The sequence below is a fragment of the Pezoporus flaviventris genome, unplaced genomic scaffold, assembly GCF_033815535.1.
Source record: "Pezoporus flaviventris isolate CSIRO_AGI_PZ_B2104156 unplaced genomic scaffold, CSIRO_AGI_Pfla_v1 ptg000008l, whole genome shotgun sequence".
NCBI lineage: Eukaryota > Metazoa > Chordata > Aves > Psittaciformes > Psittacidae > Pezoporus > Pezoporus flaviventris.
Genome location: NW_026892556.1, coordinates 3172132 through 3189808, shown reverse-complemented (window position 1 = coordinate 3189808; position 17677 = coordinate 3172132). Strand labels below are relative to the sequence as shown.

At 44.4% G+C, this 17677-nt stretch overlaps 1 protein-coding gene across 7 annotated transcripts in view; it reads left to right on the top strand.

Annotated features, from left to right (window-relative positions):
• The window catches only part of LOC133267571 (lethal(3)malignant brain tumor-like protein 3), a 41072-nt gene continuing 23395 nt past the window's right edge, over window positions 1-17677 (top strand). For 3 of the 7 annotated variants that reach the window (XM_061449923.1, XM_061449921.1, XM_061449918.1), the window contains exons 1-7: window positions 11381-11451; window positions 12880-12988; window positions 13499-13670; window positions 15083-15140; window positions 16199-16287; window positions 17172-17276; window positions 17535-17670. In XM_061449923.1, coding sequence (XP_061305907.1) covers window positions 12927-12988; window positions 13499-13670; window positions 15083-15140; window positions 16199-16287; window positions 17172-17276; window positions 17535-17670 — 622 coding nt within the window. In that variant the 5' untranslated portion in view covers window positions 11381-11451; window positions 12880-12926. Of the gene's footprint in view, window positions 22-11380; window positions 11452-12879; window positions 12989-13498; window positions 13671-15082; window positions 15141-16198; window positions 16288-17171; window positions 17277-17534; window positions 17671-17677 lie in introns of those variants that run through there. The other 4 variants (XM_061449920.1, XM_061449922.1, XM_061449924.1 and 1 more) reach the window with 4 other exon arrangements.

Sequence of the window (17677 nt, the reverse complement as noted above, 5' to 3'; positions counted from 1 at the left end):
TTCTAGTCTAAACACTTCCAGGTATAGTTTTTAGTCTGCACTCCTGTGTAGAATATATATATACACACACACTTCTAGGTATAGATACATTTCATTAGCGGGGGAATATGAATTGGAGGGTGCAGCCCCTGTCTAACTTCCTTGTCCTCTTCTGTATGAATGCTGGTATTTGTTGAGAGGTGAGAAGTGCCCCAGGCTGCAAGCCTGATGCTGGGAGCAGGGTAGAGCTTCTCTGAGGATGATGCTGGAGACACAGATGAAGGTGTGAGTATCATCTCTTCAGCCTTCCTGTGCCTCACCTCTACACAGAGAGGTTTTGGTGGCCTAAGTCCCATTATCACAACTGCACAGCTTGAGTATCAGGAAAACATAATTAAACTGGGACAAAACCAGACTGAGCCCCAGCAGCTGCAGCTCTGGACCTTTGTAGCCTTTATGTGGAATAACAAGGTGGTTCTGGAGTTGCAGTGTCAGATCTTCCCCAGACACACACTGTCCCCTCTCTCTCATAGTTAACGTTGAATCCATTTCAGCCTTCTCTCAAGCCCGCCTGCACTCATTGTCTGGAGGCAGAGGAGAGGGAAGAAGGTTGCACCATGGGTTGAAAAACAAGATCAGATGCTGGGGGGCAAAAGGCCCAAATGTTTATTGTTAATGAAGGCTGAGGGCTCTGACATGTGGAATCCATTGGTGTCGAAGCAAGCAGAGATCTGACCAAGCCCTGTCTGTCCTCATTAGTAGCACTAACAGCTCTGCAGGTGAGGTTTGTGTGCAGATGTGCTCTGCTCAATTTGGCAGATTAGTTCCAGAGGATGGTTCAACTTATTGGTAAAATACCTCCAAGGAATGGATGTTTTGTTATTAGGTTTAGCATCATTTGGCTCATCTCCTGTTTTGTTTTTTCATTTCTGATTGAATCCAGCTAAATGATGGGCTTGAAAGCATGGTAGATCTGAGCAAACAGAGATAGAAGCTATATTCATGAACCACGCAGGATTTGTTTTGATAACCTTATTTATGCTGTAGCTTTTAAACCAAACAAAATACTGAATTCAAGCAAAAGCCATGAGCGGGAGCAGCAGCAGAGTTTGCTCTGGCTGGGTGTGAAGCAGATCAAAGCCTCCTCACGTGTTGCTGCTGTTTGGTAGCAGGACAGTGCAGAGCTCGGGCCCTGCTGGCACCCCAGATGATCCAAGGCACAGTGTCTTTGAGGTGGACTTGATGGTGATAGGACTTTTGGGAGGCCTGCAGGCAGGTTCTGTGTCTTTCAACCTGTGTCAGAATGGCTTTTCCGATAGTATGGGCTGGCTCATTTTGCATTCTTGCTGCTCCATGTCCCTGTGTGACCCTTTCTTTACCCTTTGCACATAGTTTGTTGGGTTGTTCTTTGATTTTTACTGCCTCTGGTGGTACTTTATGGTGTCCCCAGAAGCTGGAACATGAATTCTGATAATGCCGGAGCAGGGAGAAAATAGCTGCAGGAAACTTACAGGGTGAGCTACAGTAGCTTTAGCCTTCATTTCCCTTGTGAATAAGCACATGTGCCCTTCTCGTGGCTCTAAGGAGATGCTTCCTTCCCTGTGCTGTGTTCAGGGGATGTCCTTATGGATAGAGAGGGATGGCAGCGTGGTGCAGACCCGGCAGCAAGAGCTCCATCCTGTCTACTCCTGGATACACAACCTGGGCTCATTTCCCTCTTGGTGCTGGAGCTACGTCCACTTTGGGGGTGGAATATATGTATGTTTGGTAGAATGCAGCATTTCAGATGAGAGAGCATAGGACTGGGTGGCTAACATTGGTTTTGGGGGGTGAAGCTCTGAAGCACGCACAAAGTCCTTTAGGAAACGAAAAGGACTAAGCGCATACTTAGTGCAGTGTTGGATTGCTAACAAAGGTGGCCTATTTTCTTTCCCCACTCACCTTTCCTGGCTGTGGTAACAATCCAGCTGTACTTGCTGGAACTCTGGATGGGAAAGGAGGGGTGGGAAATGGTGTGACTTGGGCTTTTTTTCTTACTATCTGAAAACTGACTTCTCCAGGTGGTTGTTTCATTAGTTCCTTGACTAAACACTTCACTTCTCACGCTCCCATGATCTTCTAGGAAGATTCATTTTTGACCTGATCTTTTCTGCAGCAGGGACAGCGATATTTTAGCGATTTCTCTTTGTATTTAACACAAAGAAGCATGTGATGCTTAATTGAAAGAACTTGGGATGTTTTTATATGACCATCTGTGCCAGATTTTCCTCTAATTCCTTCATTCTGTTGTAATGCTAAATCTGCAAATAACAATTCCACTGCAACACTCGCCTAAGCTATTTCGAAAACAAATACCAGAAGAAAAATGTGGTTTGCACTTCGTGTTGCACATGATGTGTGCAGAACTGGGGCACTCAACCTGGCTCTGCCTCTTGACTTTGGCATCAGATGGAGCTGCAAGCCCAGCCTGCACTTCATCGCAGTTTTTAAGCTTGCTTCATCGATTTGGTGCACTTTTATTCTCTACTTCTCTATTTTATAGCTTAAGACTAGTCCTGTTAACGCCAGATGCTTGGGGTATAGATAATCAACCCAAATCATTCCCCAGGAAATGATGAGTATTCAGAAATGTCCAATGTAATAAAAGTGGCTTCAGAACAGAAGTGACTAAAATAAGTAGTGCAGAGGTTTGACATCCCTCCTCTTTAGTGTTTTCATCAACTATTTCCACGTTAAGAGCATGTCTTACTGCAAAAGTTAACTCCTTGTGCCTTAAACATGCCAGTGGTGTGAGTGAACTTTTAGTTTCCCATTAGAAGAATCATTTCCCCTCCCCAGCACTGCAGTGGTTGTGTTGTCCGAAAATTGGTGTCCATCAATGAACAGAAAGTGTTAACTTTGTGGACATGGAGGTTGGGTTTGTACCTTGTTTTGGGTCCCTCCCTTTGGACTAGGTCCGGACTCTCAGTGCATTGCAGAAAGGGCATTCACACAGGGTGGCTGCTTTTCTTCAGCAGCTGACATAACTGTGTGTCCGTGTGTATGTTTGACACAACTGTGTCAAGAAACCAAGAGATAGCAGCTTACAAACTACGGTGCTGGCTTGGGCTTCGCGCTAGGATCAGCTGCTGGGTTTAGAGTAAACTCACAATGCTGCTGCCTGATCTTATAAATGGATTTAAGTTGTCACAGCGCCTGTTTGTTTGTCACCCAGCTCAGTACTACCTAAGCATAATCCATACGTGAACTGAGGGTAACCTGGGAAGGGCAGTATTGTAGAAATGAAGGTGGAAAACTCCCCAAACCCAGAGGGGTTTGTCTTAGATGACCCATGGCAGACCTGAGACAAAAAGCATTTCCTTCTCCTTATGCTGCAAGCCCAAGGCATCCATCTCCTTTACTAGACCATTTTCTCCCTCTGATCTTTCAGAGCAGTATTTTCCTTGGTGTGTAGTTACAATTTGTCTCTTTTTTCATGAGAAACAAAAATTAGAAGGAAGTAAAATGGATGGAGCATGGGATTCCTCCATTCTGAATTGTATCTTTTTCTTTTCCTCACTGACACAGATGGTGAAGGCACTTCAGTCTTCTTCATGCTGTTAAATGCTTGCTGGGGGCTACTAACACTTTCTCTTGAGGCATTGCTGCAGTTCCCTTGCAGGCTCTGAAGGTTCATTTCAGTCCCTGACTGATGAGGTTCCTGGAGGTAAAGCTGTTTGGTTGGGTTTTGGTAATGGTTATTAGTTCAGCCTTGCAAAATATTGCTTGCCTGAGGCCAGTAGTAGGTTTGATGGGTGAGTCAAGTGTCATCAGTCACCATCGTAGCAAAGGACAAGCAAATGACTTGTGTCTGAACTGGTGTGTGTGCAAAGCAGGTCCTGAGAGCAGATCTTTGTGCCCTGCAACAAGTCATGAAATAGTGTTTGTTTAAATTGCTGTGTGGTTCTCACTAAGGTCAGACTGGCAGAGGTGTTAGACACTGCTGCCAGGTCCTACCAGAACCTGGGCATGCAGGCAGCTCTGAACGCCAGCGCACTGTGAGTGCACATAGATTACACTGAAGTGACCAGCTTTGCTCGGTTTCCCACTTTGTTTCAGGGAAGAAAGGTGATTTGGAAGTCGGGTATTCCCAGAACAGCACAGGATCAGATGGTTTTGTGGATGCCAGCTGCTTCTCAAATGGAATTTTGCCTCCTGGTACGTGGCAGCTTAGCCAGAAGGGCTGCAAACTTTAGTGTTGTTGCTTGATTTATAGTCTTTGGGTTTATTGCACCGTTGTGCTTCTCACATATACCCTCATATAAAGACACTGAAAATCCTTATGTCCTTAGAAATGAACCTGAAATGGGATTTCTGGTGAAATGTTTCTTTCCCATTAGGTCTGATGGTGTGTAGAGAACTACAGCAAACCCCCATCCACCCATTTAGCCTTCACTCTTACCTATTTGTAGGAACTTGCACCTTCTTGCTTGCTTGCTTGTTTTTTTTTGTCCCCTAAGACAGGATGGAAGTGAAAAGCCATTGCTGGTTTTCTGCACTAGTGATGAAGCAGTTTCTCAAGGCTGCTGTGTGGTTCAGCAGCTGAAATGAGACCAAAACCTGAGTATTTCCGACCTCCTCTGCCTATGGGTTCACCATCTAAGGTGCAGAGGTCTGGGTGGGAGCATCACCTCTGCCAGCATGGTAGTCATTGCTCATTGTGTAGGTCTGAATCTGTGACTGAATGACTCTGATGAGTTTTGCTCTATCTTCTCTTGTGTTAATGTTTCTGAGTCTTAAAATGTGAAGGATGAAAAGCAATCACAGAGAGGGACAAATGGGGAACATGCCTCCCTCGCTACAGCTCTTCTAAATGTTCCAACTTAGTTCTGCTGTCTTTTTAATTGCACAGTTTGCTTCCTTTTATTGGGCTATCTTGATTTTAGTGTAGATTTTACTGATTCAGAGCATTATAAGGAAGGTAATTTCTTTATTATATATGGTTTTAGGGGTTTTACTGGATTTATAAAACACAGGAGTGGAAAAGGCCCATTATTGTATCGGGTCTTCTCTGGTTAGGGCAAGATTATTTTCTACATTGTGATTTTTGACAGTTTTCCTGGCCTAGTTTTAAGTCAATTCTACAACTTAATTACTCCTGTCCAAATATCTTCCAAACGCCTTGTCCCACAGGGAGCTCTGTAAATAGCCATGGTGCTTGAGCTTCTTTAAAGCCTAAATGCAAAGAATAACATCTAAAAAGTGATGGCTTTTCCTTTGCTGAAACTGGCAGCAAAACACTGGCTACAAACAGGGGTTTATAGATGTACATCAAACGCTCATGGATGGAGGCTGCAGTTGTTCCATAGCACCCTCCATAAGGCTTGTTTAGTGGGTTCCGTGGCTCTCCCCACAGCTGTGGCACGGGTCTGGTCTGTGCCTGTAGCCAAGGACACGGGATGCGGATGTTCCGTGCTTGAGGTTTGGTTAAAGCCGTTGGAAGCTGAGCTGGTGCTGCAGTGCTTGCTGCTCTGCTCCAGATTCCACCCCCTGGCCACAGCCAGTGTGCCACTGATCACCATCATGCAGGATTGTAAGTAGTTGGGATTTTATACTTTGGGGGAAAAGGAGGAGCTCCTCCTCCTTGTGATACCCAAAGATATTTGACATTGCCGTTTCCAAACATCCGCCCTGCTTTTGACCTGGTTAGGATCCTCAAGAAGAGCTGTGGTGCTTGAGTTAGCACTGCAGGCATGCTCAAACAGCGTTATTATCCTACATCAGCTCTGTGGTTTTGCCTTTGGCTGAATTAAACACACACTTTCAACCTGTAGGTAGAAGGTCGAGCATATGGAAGGCAGAACAGGTTTCTCCAAGCCCCTGTGTCCAACCTGGCCTTGAGCGCTGCCAGGGATGGGGCAGCCACAGCTTCTCTGGGCACCCTGTGCCAGCGCCTCAGCACCCTCACAGGGAAGAGCTTCTGCTAAGAGCTCATCTCGGTATCCCCCTCAACACCAATGGTTTTGCTCATACTGGAAACTGAGTTGAGCTGACAGCTGAAGGGAAGGTTGTGAATCTTGTTTTTAGTATCTTATTTTTTAAACAAGCAGTTATGTTCCGAGATTGTAAATATTCCGGCTACATTTAAAGAGCAGGAACGTACAGCTAATTTATGGTCAGAGTTTGGTTAATGTCTACTGCAGAAAACAGTTGAGTAATTTGCTATGGGGATCCCATGCAGCAGTAGGGCTTTTAGTCAAGTCTTCTAATGGAGCCCATTAGTTTATTTACTGGAATGCAAAAGCAGTACGTGGAGCTTAAGCATTTTAAGAGCTTTATAGCATTTCTAGAGCAGAGCCTTGACAATGCAGCAGTATAGAGGGACCTGGCAACAGCCGTGTGTTACTGCTGCTCTCCCCCAGGTTGTACAGACTCGTTATTTGTACAGAGTATGTGAGTTTGTGCATCCACCTGGGTAGTTATGTGTCTGTAATTTAAAATCCTGGTACTCCTCATATCCAGACCAAAGCTCCTGCTGAATCCAGAGATGCCAGGATTGGCAAAAACATCATAGAACTCAAACGACTGGTTCATCTTGTTGTCCTCAAACTGTGCATCTGCTTAATGCTCTTCACTTTCATTCCAGTTAAATAGCATGGACAAAATACAAGTTTCAACGTTTTTCCCCTATCTTTTGAAACAAATATTGCTCTGAAAACCCCTTTGTGAACTGTAAGCAACAGGCCTGTTTATTCTGTGCCTCTTTTCTTTTGCTCTGTTTTGTTTTCACACCCCAGTTTTCTTCCTTATCATTAAATAAAGAGCCCAAAGACTAACCAGAAAGGTGGAACAGGATTTCTCACAGATATTCATCAACATCCCAACAGAAGACTGCAATGTGTTGCATGCCTTAGACTGGACAGACAGCACTGGTACCTGCCTGGTAGCAACACACAAGCAAGAAACCAAGGATCACACAATGCAAGAGGCCACCCTGCCCTTGGCAGCACAGGATATTTGCAGTATAGTCTATGGCTGCAAATAAAAGTCACGCAGGGAAAACACTTTGCTTTAAACAACCGAGAAAGTGGTGAAGTGTTAGTGCCAGTTTAGGCTGGTGATGCTCCCTTTCGCCTTCTCATTTCTTGCTCAATTGATTTCTGAAGGCAGGAAGTGTTTTAAGTAATTGTTTTCTGCTAATAGAAGTTATGAGCCTGATCTTCCTCATTCTCAGTAATGTCCACACAACACAGGCATGAAATCCCATTAATTTCAGTCCAGCATATGAAACATTTTCTCTGAAAGGCAAATGTTCTCAAGTTGTGGGGTTGAGTCTTTAGGCTCTCTTCATGTCAGTAATTATGGGGTTTGCAGCTTCTGACAGCTGTCTATATCTTCTCTGTTCGTAATAGTGACAAATACAGATCTCGTGTAAATCAGAACCAAGATCTCATGGTCACAAACGTGGTGTTCTCTGTTAGAGGAGGGTGAGTGATTGTTGACTGTTTCCCAAATTGCTTTCAACTGTTATTTCAGTTCGATTGCACTTCTGATGGCTGAAAATGAATGCATAAAATTACCCTCCAGGCTGCAAGTTCTGAGTCTCAGAGGGGAGAAAGATTAATTTCAAGTGAAATAAATTGGAGCTGAAGGGACTTGAGAGCTCTGAAAAATCTGATTGTTGGTATTGCATCAGGCATTCAGAATCACTGGTTTACACTCGCATAAAACTCATGGAATCATGGAATGGTTTGAGTTGGAAGGGACCTTAAAGCTCATCCAGTTCCAACCCCCTTCCACGGTTCCAACACCTTCCACTAGACCAGGTTGCTCAGCTAATGTGGAACTGGCTCCACTGGCTTTCTTGGAGGTCCTTTGGGTGATCATTTGGGTGATCAAATACAGGCCTAATTTTTGCCCTGTATTTAACCAAAGTCATTATACTTCTGCTTCTTAAAAGAGCTTAATAGTTTTTTTTCCCATGTTTTCTCTTAAATAGCAGTACCATTCCTTTGTGGAAGCAGCTTCCTGTGTATTGATTCCTCTTAAGAGCATAGAATCAGCAAAGCACCATGTTACTTATTAGACTGAAAGACCCAGATAACATTGTATTTTATATTAGGTGTATAAGAGGACCGAGTACCACAGGTAGAAAGCTTTAGCTGAAAGATGGTAATGGCCTGCACAGGAAACTGCTTCATTCTTAAGATGCCAAACACTTCTTTTTCCCTGCAGAAACGTCAGACACTTTTTTTGCTGTTTAATCCATTTCCCTCTCCCTTTGTGCTGTATCCCAGTTCTTGCATGCACAAAGATATTTTTCCTTAATTCCCTTCAAAAAATTTTCAGGAAAGACAGATCATTTGTGTGGATTTTATGTTAGCAACCATGCTTTGTTGAACTCTGCTGTATAAAGGAAGATGCAGTCCTGATAGCACAGTTACGCCTTTCCAGAATGTAGGAATGAGGGATACTGCCTTGAAGAGTCCTGGGATAACACTGGAGGTGTCACCAGTCCTCACCATCCAATCACCAACTGCTCATAAAGATATCTGTTGTTTTTTGGCTTCTGGTGCTCGGCTCCCCCAGTTCCTGTGGCTGCAGGGACACCATCGCATCATTAAAGGAGGAGGTAACAGCCTGTGTCTTGCCTGGTTCGGGCTCAGTCAGAACAGGTCATTTTATGCAGGGCCCCATCTGCTAATCCAGAGTGACACTGGCACCTTCCCCACCTCCAGCTGCCAGCTCTTCTCCGTGTGAGCTCTGCTGCTTAATGGCACATAATGCTCTGGAGATGCTCCTTCCACTGCCCTCCTGCTTGTGATGCTGAGCTGTCCTTACCAGCCACAGCACCCTAGGGACATGCACCCCTGTGCTGCTGCTCTGCCAGCGTTTGAGGAAGGCGATAGGTTTCTCCTCTAAACTGGATGGTCTCCTGCAGGAAACTCGGTCCATTTGGAATTCTGTTTTCTCTGCAATGGATTGTTTCTCTTTTTGCTGAAATAAAAACGATGCTCTGTCTCTTCAGGGCTGCAGAGGAAGAAGGGAGCTTTTTAGAAGCAAGTCCAACATCTTTGAACCTCTAAGAAATACAGTTTTCAGATAAAGAAAAGGGAATAGAGGGAAGAACATTGGGGATAAGGCTTTGTTAGTGTGCTGGAGGCGGGAGCCTGAGCTCAGGAAGCATGCAGGAGTAGAGGAAGAGCAGTTATTCTCAATACAATGAGAAGCCTGCTTCAGAGGTGAAGCAAATGCTTTTCAACTGGGTTTAGCAGGTTTGAGCCGAGCGGATGGCTGAGAAAAGATCTTGGTCTAATCGAGTGCTGTGAATAAAAGCTTTGGAGCAGAGCTTGCTAATGCAGCCCACCTCTGACTTGTCGCTTTCAGTGTGGAGTTCAGTAGCTCTGTGTTGCAGGCAGTAGGATCAAGGAGGGAGTGACCTTTAGAGCTGTTTGCTCATCACAGAGGTGACTCTTTCATTTATTTATCTATTTCTCGGTGCTGGGTTGCATTTGCGGATGGGAACTAATAAAAGATGCACATTTACACTATTTGACACACTTTAATCATTTTAGCTGGACAGATGAAGTGTTCCTTCATTGCCTGAGATTTCATTAACCTTAAAGGATGTGAGTCTGAAGTCTGCTGCCTGTCATTCCTTTTCCATAGCTGCCTCATGGTGCGAGTGCTTCACTCTGTGTGTACAGGGTTGTCTTGTTCTGCATCTGAGTTTACTCTCGGCCTGCAGTAGGACAAGGAATATGCAGGGATGGGAAGCATGTCTCAGCTGGAGCAGAGCCTCCATGGAAGGCAGCTCATGGTTTCTTAAGGGTCTAAACTTTGGGGAGTTGGGACTGGGAGCTCAGAAACTGCAGCTCCTGGTCTTACTTGCTCATGGTAAATGTCACCTACCTACCTGCTGCCTGTGGTTTCTCTTAGGCATATTTCTAGGTGTCCTGCGTTCAGCTGTAACAGTTATTTTCTCCTTCTCAGTAACTGGTGCAGTGCTGTATTATGGCTTTAGCCTGAGAACAACGCTGATAACACACTGATGGTTTTGGTTGTTGCTAAGTAGTGCTTACTCTGATCAAGGACTTTTTAGTCCCATGCCCTGCCAGTGAGGAGGGACACGGGAAGCTGGGAGTGAGCAGAGACAGGACACCTGACCCAAACTAGCCAAAGGGGTATTCCATACCGCAGTCATGCCCAGTAAAGAAACTGGAGGGAGGTACCAAGAAGGCCCAGATCGCTGCTCGGGTTGGGCTGGGTATCGGTCGGCTGGTGCTGAGCAGTTGTATTGGGCATCACTTGTGTTCATTGGTTTTTTTTTTTCCTTTCCCCTCTTAGTTTCCTATTCTCTCCCCTTGTTACTTCCCTTATTAATGGTAGCAGTTTTGTGTTATATCTTAGTTACTGGACTGTTCTTACCTCAGCCCGTGGGAGTTACATTCTTCTGATTCTCCTCCCCATCCCACTGGGACCAGGGAAGGAAGAAGGAGGGGAGTGAGCGAGCGGCTGCATGGTGCTGAGTTAGTGGCTGGGCTTAAACCACAACACTAGGTCATTTGGGAATGCTTGGTTTGGATTTGAGACTCTCCCTTCTGTCTTTGAGTCAGGGCCCCACTGTGCCTTTCACTAACAAGTGGTACTGTGCAAGGAAGAACTTACTATATGATGAAAGGCTACTTCTCAGTGCCTGCTGTTCATCAACAGCCTCTGCCTATCCCTGCATTCCTCTGCTCCTCTGGGAAGTTCATTTCCCACCAGACTGTCAAGTGTCACTGAAGAAGGGTTGGGAACCGCTTGGCCTCTTGCAGCTCCAGATGCTCCCTGTGCTCTGACATCCTTAAAGCCCAGCCAGCACCAGCTGGGAGACATATTGGACCAGTTCTCCACTGGAATGTGACATCTCTGTCAATGGCTGGGTGGTTTCTGCTTGCACTGAGATTTTAGGGAAGTTGCTGTATGGCATAGCTGAAATAAATGTAGTGGTGCTGTGTTGGACGAATTTGAACCATCAGAGCAGAGGTTTGGCTTAAACTGCTTTTCTGAGGGCTTTTCTCCTGATGTGTTCATCAGAGGTCTGGGGTTTATAAGGGGAGCACATGCAGTGCAGGTAGAATTAATGTTGTTTTCCTTCATGGACCACAAAATGTATTGCTGGGGTAGTTTTGGGGCCTGTTGGTGGCACTTTGAGGGAAAGCTTTGTTGGGTGTTTCTGGCTTTTATTGTTACTTAATGCTTTTTAACTTATATTCAGCCACTTCTTTTTGTCCCATACCTAGTTGCTCCTCAGGGAATCCTGTTCCTTCCTGCCCCCCTTCCTAGCCCTTTCACTCCTACTTATTTGCTTGCTTTCTTCTCTTAACCTGCAGTTCTGTTTAAATGAGTTTGGACTGTTAGAAGTCATTACAGAAGCAGTAAATGCCAGCCCAACCAGCTTTGCTCCTGCTGCTCCTGACACTTCTGCTGCCTCTAGCACTGGTTTGGAAGGTGAGCTTTTTGCTGTGGGAGAGAATGTTGTTTCTGAAACAGCTTCTAGAAGCAGCTCTGACTGAAAGGTGTGTTGTGTGGTGCTCCATGTACAGCATAGGGGGTGAGTCACTGCCTTACTGCCAATATTTGAGGAGCAGTTTGAGTGTAATTACTGCGTAGTCGTAATGGTACCTTGTGCATGCACTGCACTTGCCCGTGTGGAAGGGAAGTGTGGTTGGTTGTAGAAATGATCTGGACTAGATTGTTGATGAGGTTAAGCATCCCTCTCACACCGAATTTTAACCTGTGGCCTAGGATCTCTTGAGGGGGTGATTCTGGGACGTTGGTCCAGGTTATTCCATAGATGAGTGTGACTTCTAGTTGAGCAGAGCTCTTCAAGTGCTCTTGGTTCTTCCAAGTTTTCCCTGTTCTGTCTTTTGCCTGCTTGGAATCACTGGTCCCTGACAGCACAGGGAGAGGCTTTAAGTTGTGATATGGGCAGGTATGCATGGAGTCTGTGTGCAGGTGGCCTCTCTGCCCAATTCCAGCCAGGACCATCTGACATCCATATTCAGTTAGAGGGAGCAATCAAATAGGAATGAGTAACTTCAGTTTTTGTAACAGAATGAGCACAAGTGCTGGGAGGGAGACTAAGGAAATGGCTTTAAAGAAAAAGCAAAGTGACTCATATCTCAGTGTTCTGGAATGTGGGGGGTTTGTCTTCTAAAGTGTTTAATGGTGCGTTCAGAACTGGATTGATCAAACCAGTGCACGCAAGCACTGCCACTGAATGCAGAACAGGAATGACGTGTGTGGAGGAGCCACCGTGCACAACTGGCACGTCAGGTTACTTGAGTATCAGCGTGGAGCAGATGCCTGGTAATGGGTATCACTGTGTAATTTGCATTAGGAAGAACTCAGATCATAGGAGAAAATAAACATAAATGAGATGCTGGAGTTATTCCTTACATTTTCATGCTTTCATTCAGATGAAGGATTGCCATAGATCCCTTGCTAGATGTAGAAATAATTGTTTCTATTCTCCCATCAATAATGTGCTGTTTTTAGAGGCTGCCTATGAAGGATTTTCCCATGCATAAAGTATATATAAAGGCAAAAGTTTTTCGACTTAACTAACCATATTAAAAGTATTCAAGCAAGATGGACTTGTTTGACATTTGTCTTCTTTCAAGGGAGAGGGTTACTAGGAATAAAGAACTGTAACAAGATTTGTAGCAGTGTCCTGCTTCTAGCCTTGACTTTATATCCTCCTTTAGCACCTGTACAAGAGACAGGTTGCTCCAAACTCAAAATGTTACAGATCAAAATGGGTTCACTCTGCCTCTCAAGGGTCACTTAATGAAAGTTTGCAAGGGACTTTGACAGGACTAATTGTATGAAAGGTGCTTTCACATTCTAATGTAATAGTTGTCTGTCTTTCTGCAGTGCCCACAGAAGCTGTGCCCTGCTCCGGTTTCCAACCCTGTGAGCCAATGGATTGCTTTGGGAATGGAAAGTTCTGTACTCAGATGGGTTCCCAGCAGCACAGGGACAGGTAAAAACCCAGATTCTTCTTGTTCTGTGTTTGAAAACATTTAAAGAGAACATTGTGTTAGAGAAAAGTGTTGCTGTGAGGAGAATGAAGTCCTCAGAGCAAGTGTTACCATGGCAGAGCTGCCAGTGACCTTCCTCTTTCCCTCGAAGCTCCCATGCCTGACCAAGGGAAGCTCCTCTCCAGAGCTCCATCCCCATTTCTCTTCACAGCCTGCAGAAGTGCTGGCTGCCTGCTTGATGCCTCAGTTCCCCACCTTACAGATAAGGATGATGTCTTAACTTCCTGTAGAGTTGTAAAAAGGCAGAATTAAAACCCCTTTCAAACTGTGGTGGTGGGAAGCTGTGCCAGCACTTTGGAATGCTTTGAAAAGATACCTGTCTGGCAAATCCTGCAGGTGGGATTCACTTCTTCAGGTGCTCACTCTCCTAAAGAGGCACAGAAGCACTGGGAATGCTGCAGGACAATTGTTGCACTTTTAATTTGCCTTTGTTTTCAATTTTGGATGTTTAGTGATGCCAGAGACATTCCAGATGATTGCAGAAACAGGGGCAATGGTAGAAATGTTAATCCCAGCAGTGGCTGTCAGGTGAATGAGGCTGACAGACCTGTCAAACGTCTCAGGAGGAAGAGAAGACTGCTTCTGGAGTCTGAGGATGACGAGGAAAATGCAGATGAGGATGAGGTAAATAAGGCTGCATGTATTTTCTTTAAGGAGAACTGTGAAAAGCTGGGCCAGCTCTCTCAGGTTTCAGTGCGCAATGCAAGCTGAGCTGAGGGAGGTTATGATGTGCCTAGGAGGTTGGTCTGGGGCTGAGCTGATTTACATCAGTAATAAGAATATCTGGTGTGAAGTCTGGGGAGTCAGAAGGGTGGATAGCTTGTGTGAAGTCAGAGTCAAGATTTCAGACTGCGAGTGTATAGGTGTAGATATAGCCCTGAGCACCAAGTGTATTTCACAGCAGTAAACCCACATGCCTCTAATCTAGAGTCCGGGACTATGATGTGATACTGAAGATCAGTGTCAAACCACAGTTTGATTCCCTTTTATTAGGTACTTGCAAGTACACTCACTGCACTACTAGAAACCTTTATTAATGACAGATAAACACAAGTACCTCAGTCCTGACCTGATCTTTTCTTACCCTTCATTAAACACCTTACTTCCTTTAGGGGCTTTTTTGTGCAAGCCTGCACTCAGCTACCTCATGTGTAGCATCTCAGGCTTGAACCATTTTCTTTCTCTTCACGTATTGCACATGCTTTTGTAATGCAGAGACACTGGGGCAGGTGTTTGTTGGGAATGCAAGCTGGAACTTCTGATGTCATAAGCAGTTGAACTCATCTTGTTGCTCAGCTTTTCCCTGTGCTGTGTATAAGATGTTGTAAAGTCTGTATGTTCTCAGAAGTCCTTGCATTCTGTCTCTTTCCCTTCCTCCTTGTTTGAAACTGCCCCCCTGTCTCTTCTGGGCCATGTTTGGTAGGCAGCTTTGCATTTCAGATTGTGCCCTTTTGGGTTTGCTTTGAGAAGCAACAACCCTGGGTGAATTAAACATGAGTTTGAAAACCGTGTAGAAGAAATGGGAATGGCAGCGTGGCTTGAGCCTGACCATGTTTTCTGGGATGTTCATCTATGATAGTAGTTACTTGAAGCTTCTGCTTCTTTCAGGGCTTCATAAGTGACTTTTTTTGCTGTATCTATTCCCTGGCGTAGATGGACATAAGACCCTCTGCAAGGAAATGGAGGATTACATTGATGTTGCTTACATGAGCAGTAAATTCTGCATTGCAGAAAGCAAATCCTGTGCATTGTAATGGAGATTTTGGGCCCTTGCTTTTCTTCAGTAGCCACATTGAAATGAACCTTAGTAGCATATATAAAATAATTTGTAAAGCACTTTGGGATGCTGCAGGATCAAAGTTATGTATGTAACATACCCTACTAACGTTCTTGCAGGGTTATTCAGGAGAAAATAATGGTAGCTAATAGTCCTGTTAGTTACATGTTACATCCTTATTGTACCTGCATTGTGAGATGATCAAAGAGGGAGGAAAAAACAATATTGCTAAACTTGTTTTTAACATATCTGTGTCTAGGAGAAGAATAAATCAAATAATATGAAAAGCCGCAGAAACACTAAACCAATAAAACAAGGTGAGCTAAGCTCATAGTCTCTTTTCTTTAATGTTTATAGATTATTTTGACTAGCTATTATAAAATGAATCATATTAAACAGGAGAGGAAGGGACAGTAGAGCTCATTTCACATGCAGAATAGCTGATGAGGTACATAACCCTCTTACCACAGCAGTCTTCTGAAGGGTATTAGCAAGAACATAGCAGATCTCCTTCTGTGATGGGCACAGTGCAGAGGAGCTGGAAGGAGACAACCTGATCCAGAGCTCACTGAAGACAACAAGAATCTTTCTTCTTTTGGCTTTAGAGAGCTTCATAGCCACAGACTACAAATGCCAAATAGCAAATAAGTTGTGAACAACATGTGATTGATTATAGACTGTGGGTTATCTTTATTATATACCTTAAGGGAGTCAGCGTATGTAACTGGGGGAGATTTCTAATGTGAATTTAAAATGTAATTTTCTGTGTTATAACCATGGTCCTACTAGAATGAATCCAAGCACCTCTCCAGGATGTTGTTTTCATCATCTGTGTACTGGTAGCTGCTTCTCTAATAGATGCATTGTGGTATTAGCAGGTTATAAATATATCTGTATGTATCTGTACCTGAAAAATCTTGTGAACTGAACAAAGATTCACTTGGCTTTTCATTTGTTTTAGGTTTATTTCAGCTGTCATTATATGCCTTTTCTGTGCTGTCTTCTAGTTTATATCTAACCCCTTATTCCTCTGTGACATCTCAGGAGAAGGAATTCTTTCCCACAATTTTCAGTTACTGTGTCTTGTCCAAACTTTACAGTGGCAACTCTCCACAGGCAGCTTGCCAGCAATCTGGGTGCCACAATTCATTGGACCTGGGATATAATAAATGACTTCTTTTATTTTAATGAGAAATGAGCATGGGTTTCTGCCTGCTGGAATTCATTCCTTGCCTCAAAAGTTGGCTAACACTGCCTCCTTTGGGGTACAACTGCAAAACAGCATTGGTGTGTACATGGGAAAGGAAGAAGAGAGGGCAGAGCAGGAGGAATCAGAGAGAAACATTCATTTTTCTCTTTGTGTTTGATTGCTTAGTTGTTCCTGGAAAGAAGAAGGTATGGAACTGGGTTTCCTACTTAGAAGAGGAACGGATGCCAGCTGCTCCCCTAAAACTGTTCAGAGAGGTTGGCAGCTTTTTCAACTCTTCTGCTATGTTTCTTGTCAGGCAACGCCACAGAATTACTAGCACAGTGGAGGCAGGATTAGAGCCTACCCTCAAGCCAGCAGTTACATTTATGAGTTGTTTTGGTGCAGTAAAACCTCCACATGTTTGTTTTCAGCCCTGAAGCACTGTGGAGACAAGCATCTGCCCTGTGAGACTCATCCCAAACCAGGGTGTAAAAATGCTGGTTGGATCTCACTCCCAAATGAGGAATGACTGTTCTAATCTGCTTTGGGCCACTCAGGATAAATGGGCTGTTAGGTAACCTCCAGGAAGCATTGGAGAGAGAGAGCTTAATGTCTTTCATGCGTCCTGTGCTTCATCTGTGGTTGTACAACACCTTGTCCAGCTTTTCTCAGTAGAAAACGGCAAGTCAGTGAGTGCTGTGGGTTTTCTGGAACAACTGCATAACTGGGCTCCCAATCAAATGTGTCTTGTTCCTTGTACCATTAGGAGATGAGAAGTTACTCTTTGGGGAAGTCTGGACTGCTGACCTCGTGCTGACACAGGCAAAGGGGTTTTAGCTTTCCTGGTTCTTGAGTTGTGTCACCCCTCCTACGCTGGGCTCTGAATCTGCTGGAAGATTTGTTTGTAGCTAATAGCAGCACCCTCATGGTTGAGTTCTTTCAAGAGATGAATTAGAATGACAGATAAATGTGATCTATGGTGCTCTTGGCATTATTGATCTCTGTACCTGTGCCCGTCTGTTAAAGCAGCAATCAGTTAGTGATGGAATTCTCTTCTGAGTTGAAAATTTGAAGCTTTAAGTGTACATAATGGCTGCTCTCTGTTAGGTTTCATCCTTAGGAATTAAACCTAAATCTTTCCTTCTTTCCCCCATCACAGTATCAGTCATTCCCGCAAGGCCGAAATGGATTTAAGGCTGGAATGAAACTGGAAGGGCTGGATCCTGAACACCCCTCTCGGTTTTGCGTTCTCACAGTGGCTGAGGTAGTTGCTCTTCCTGACTTCGACTCCAAAAGTCCGTATGCATTTAGGCAGGGAAGTCACATTGACCAGTTTCGTTCTAAACTGTTTGAAGTGAGGAATGGGCGTGGAAACTGGGAGATGTAAATGAGGAAAAATCAAGTTGGCTTTTGGGAAATAAGTGAGATGTTAGATATATCTTTAAATACAAAAATGAATGGAGTGATTAGGGTTTAACTTCTGTATGACCCTTTATGATAACCAGAGCTCCCCTTATTCTAGGTACAAGGGTACCGAATGCGATTACACTTTGATGGTTATCCAGAGTGCTATGACTTCTGGGTTAATGCTGATTCCTCAGACATCCATCCTGTTGGCTGGTGTGAAAAAACAAGTCATAAGCTGCTCCCTCCTAAAGGTATGGA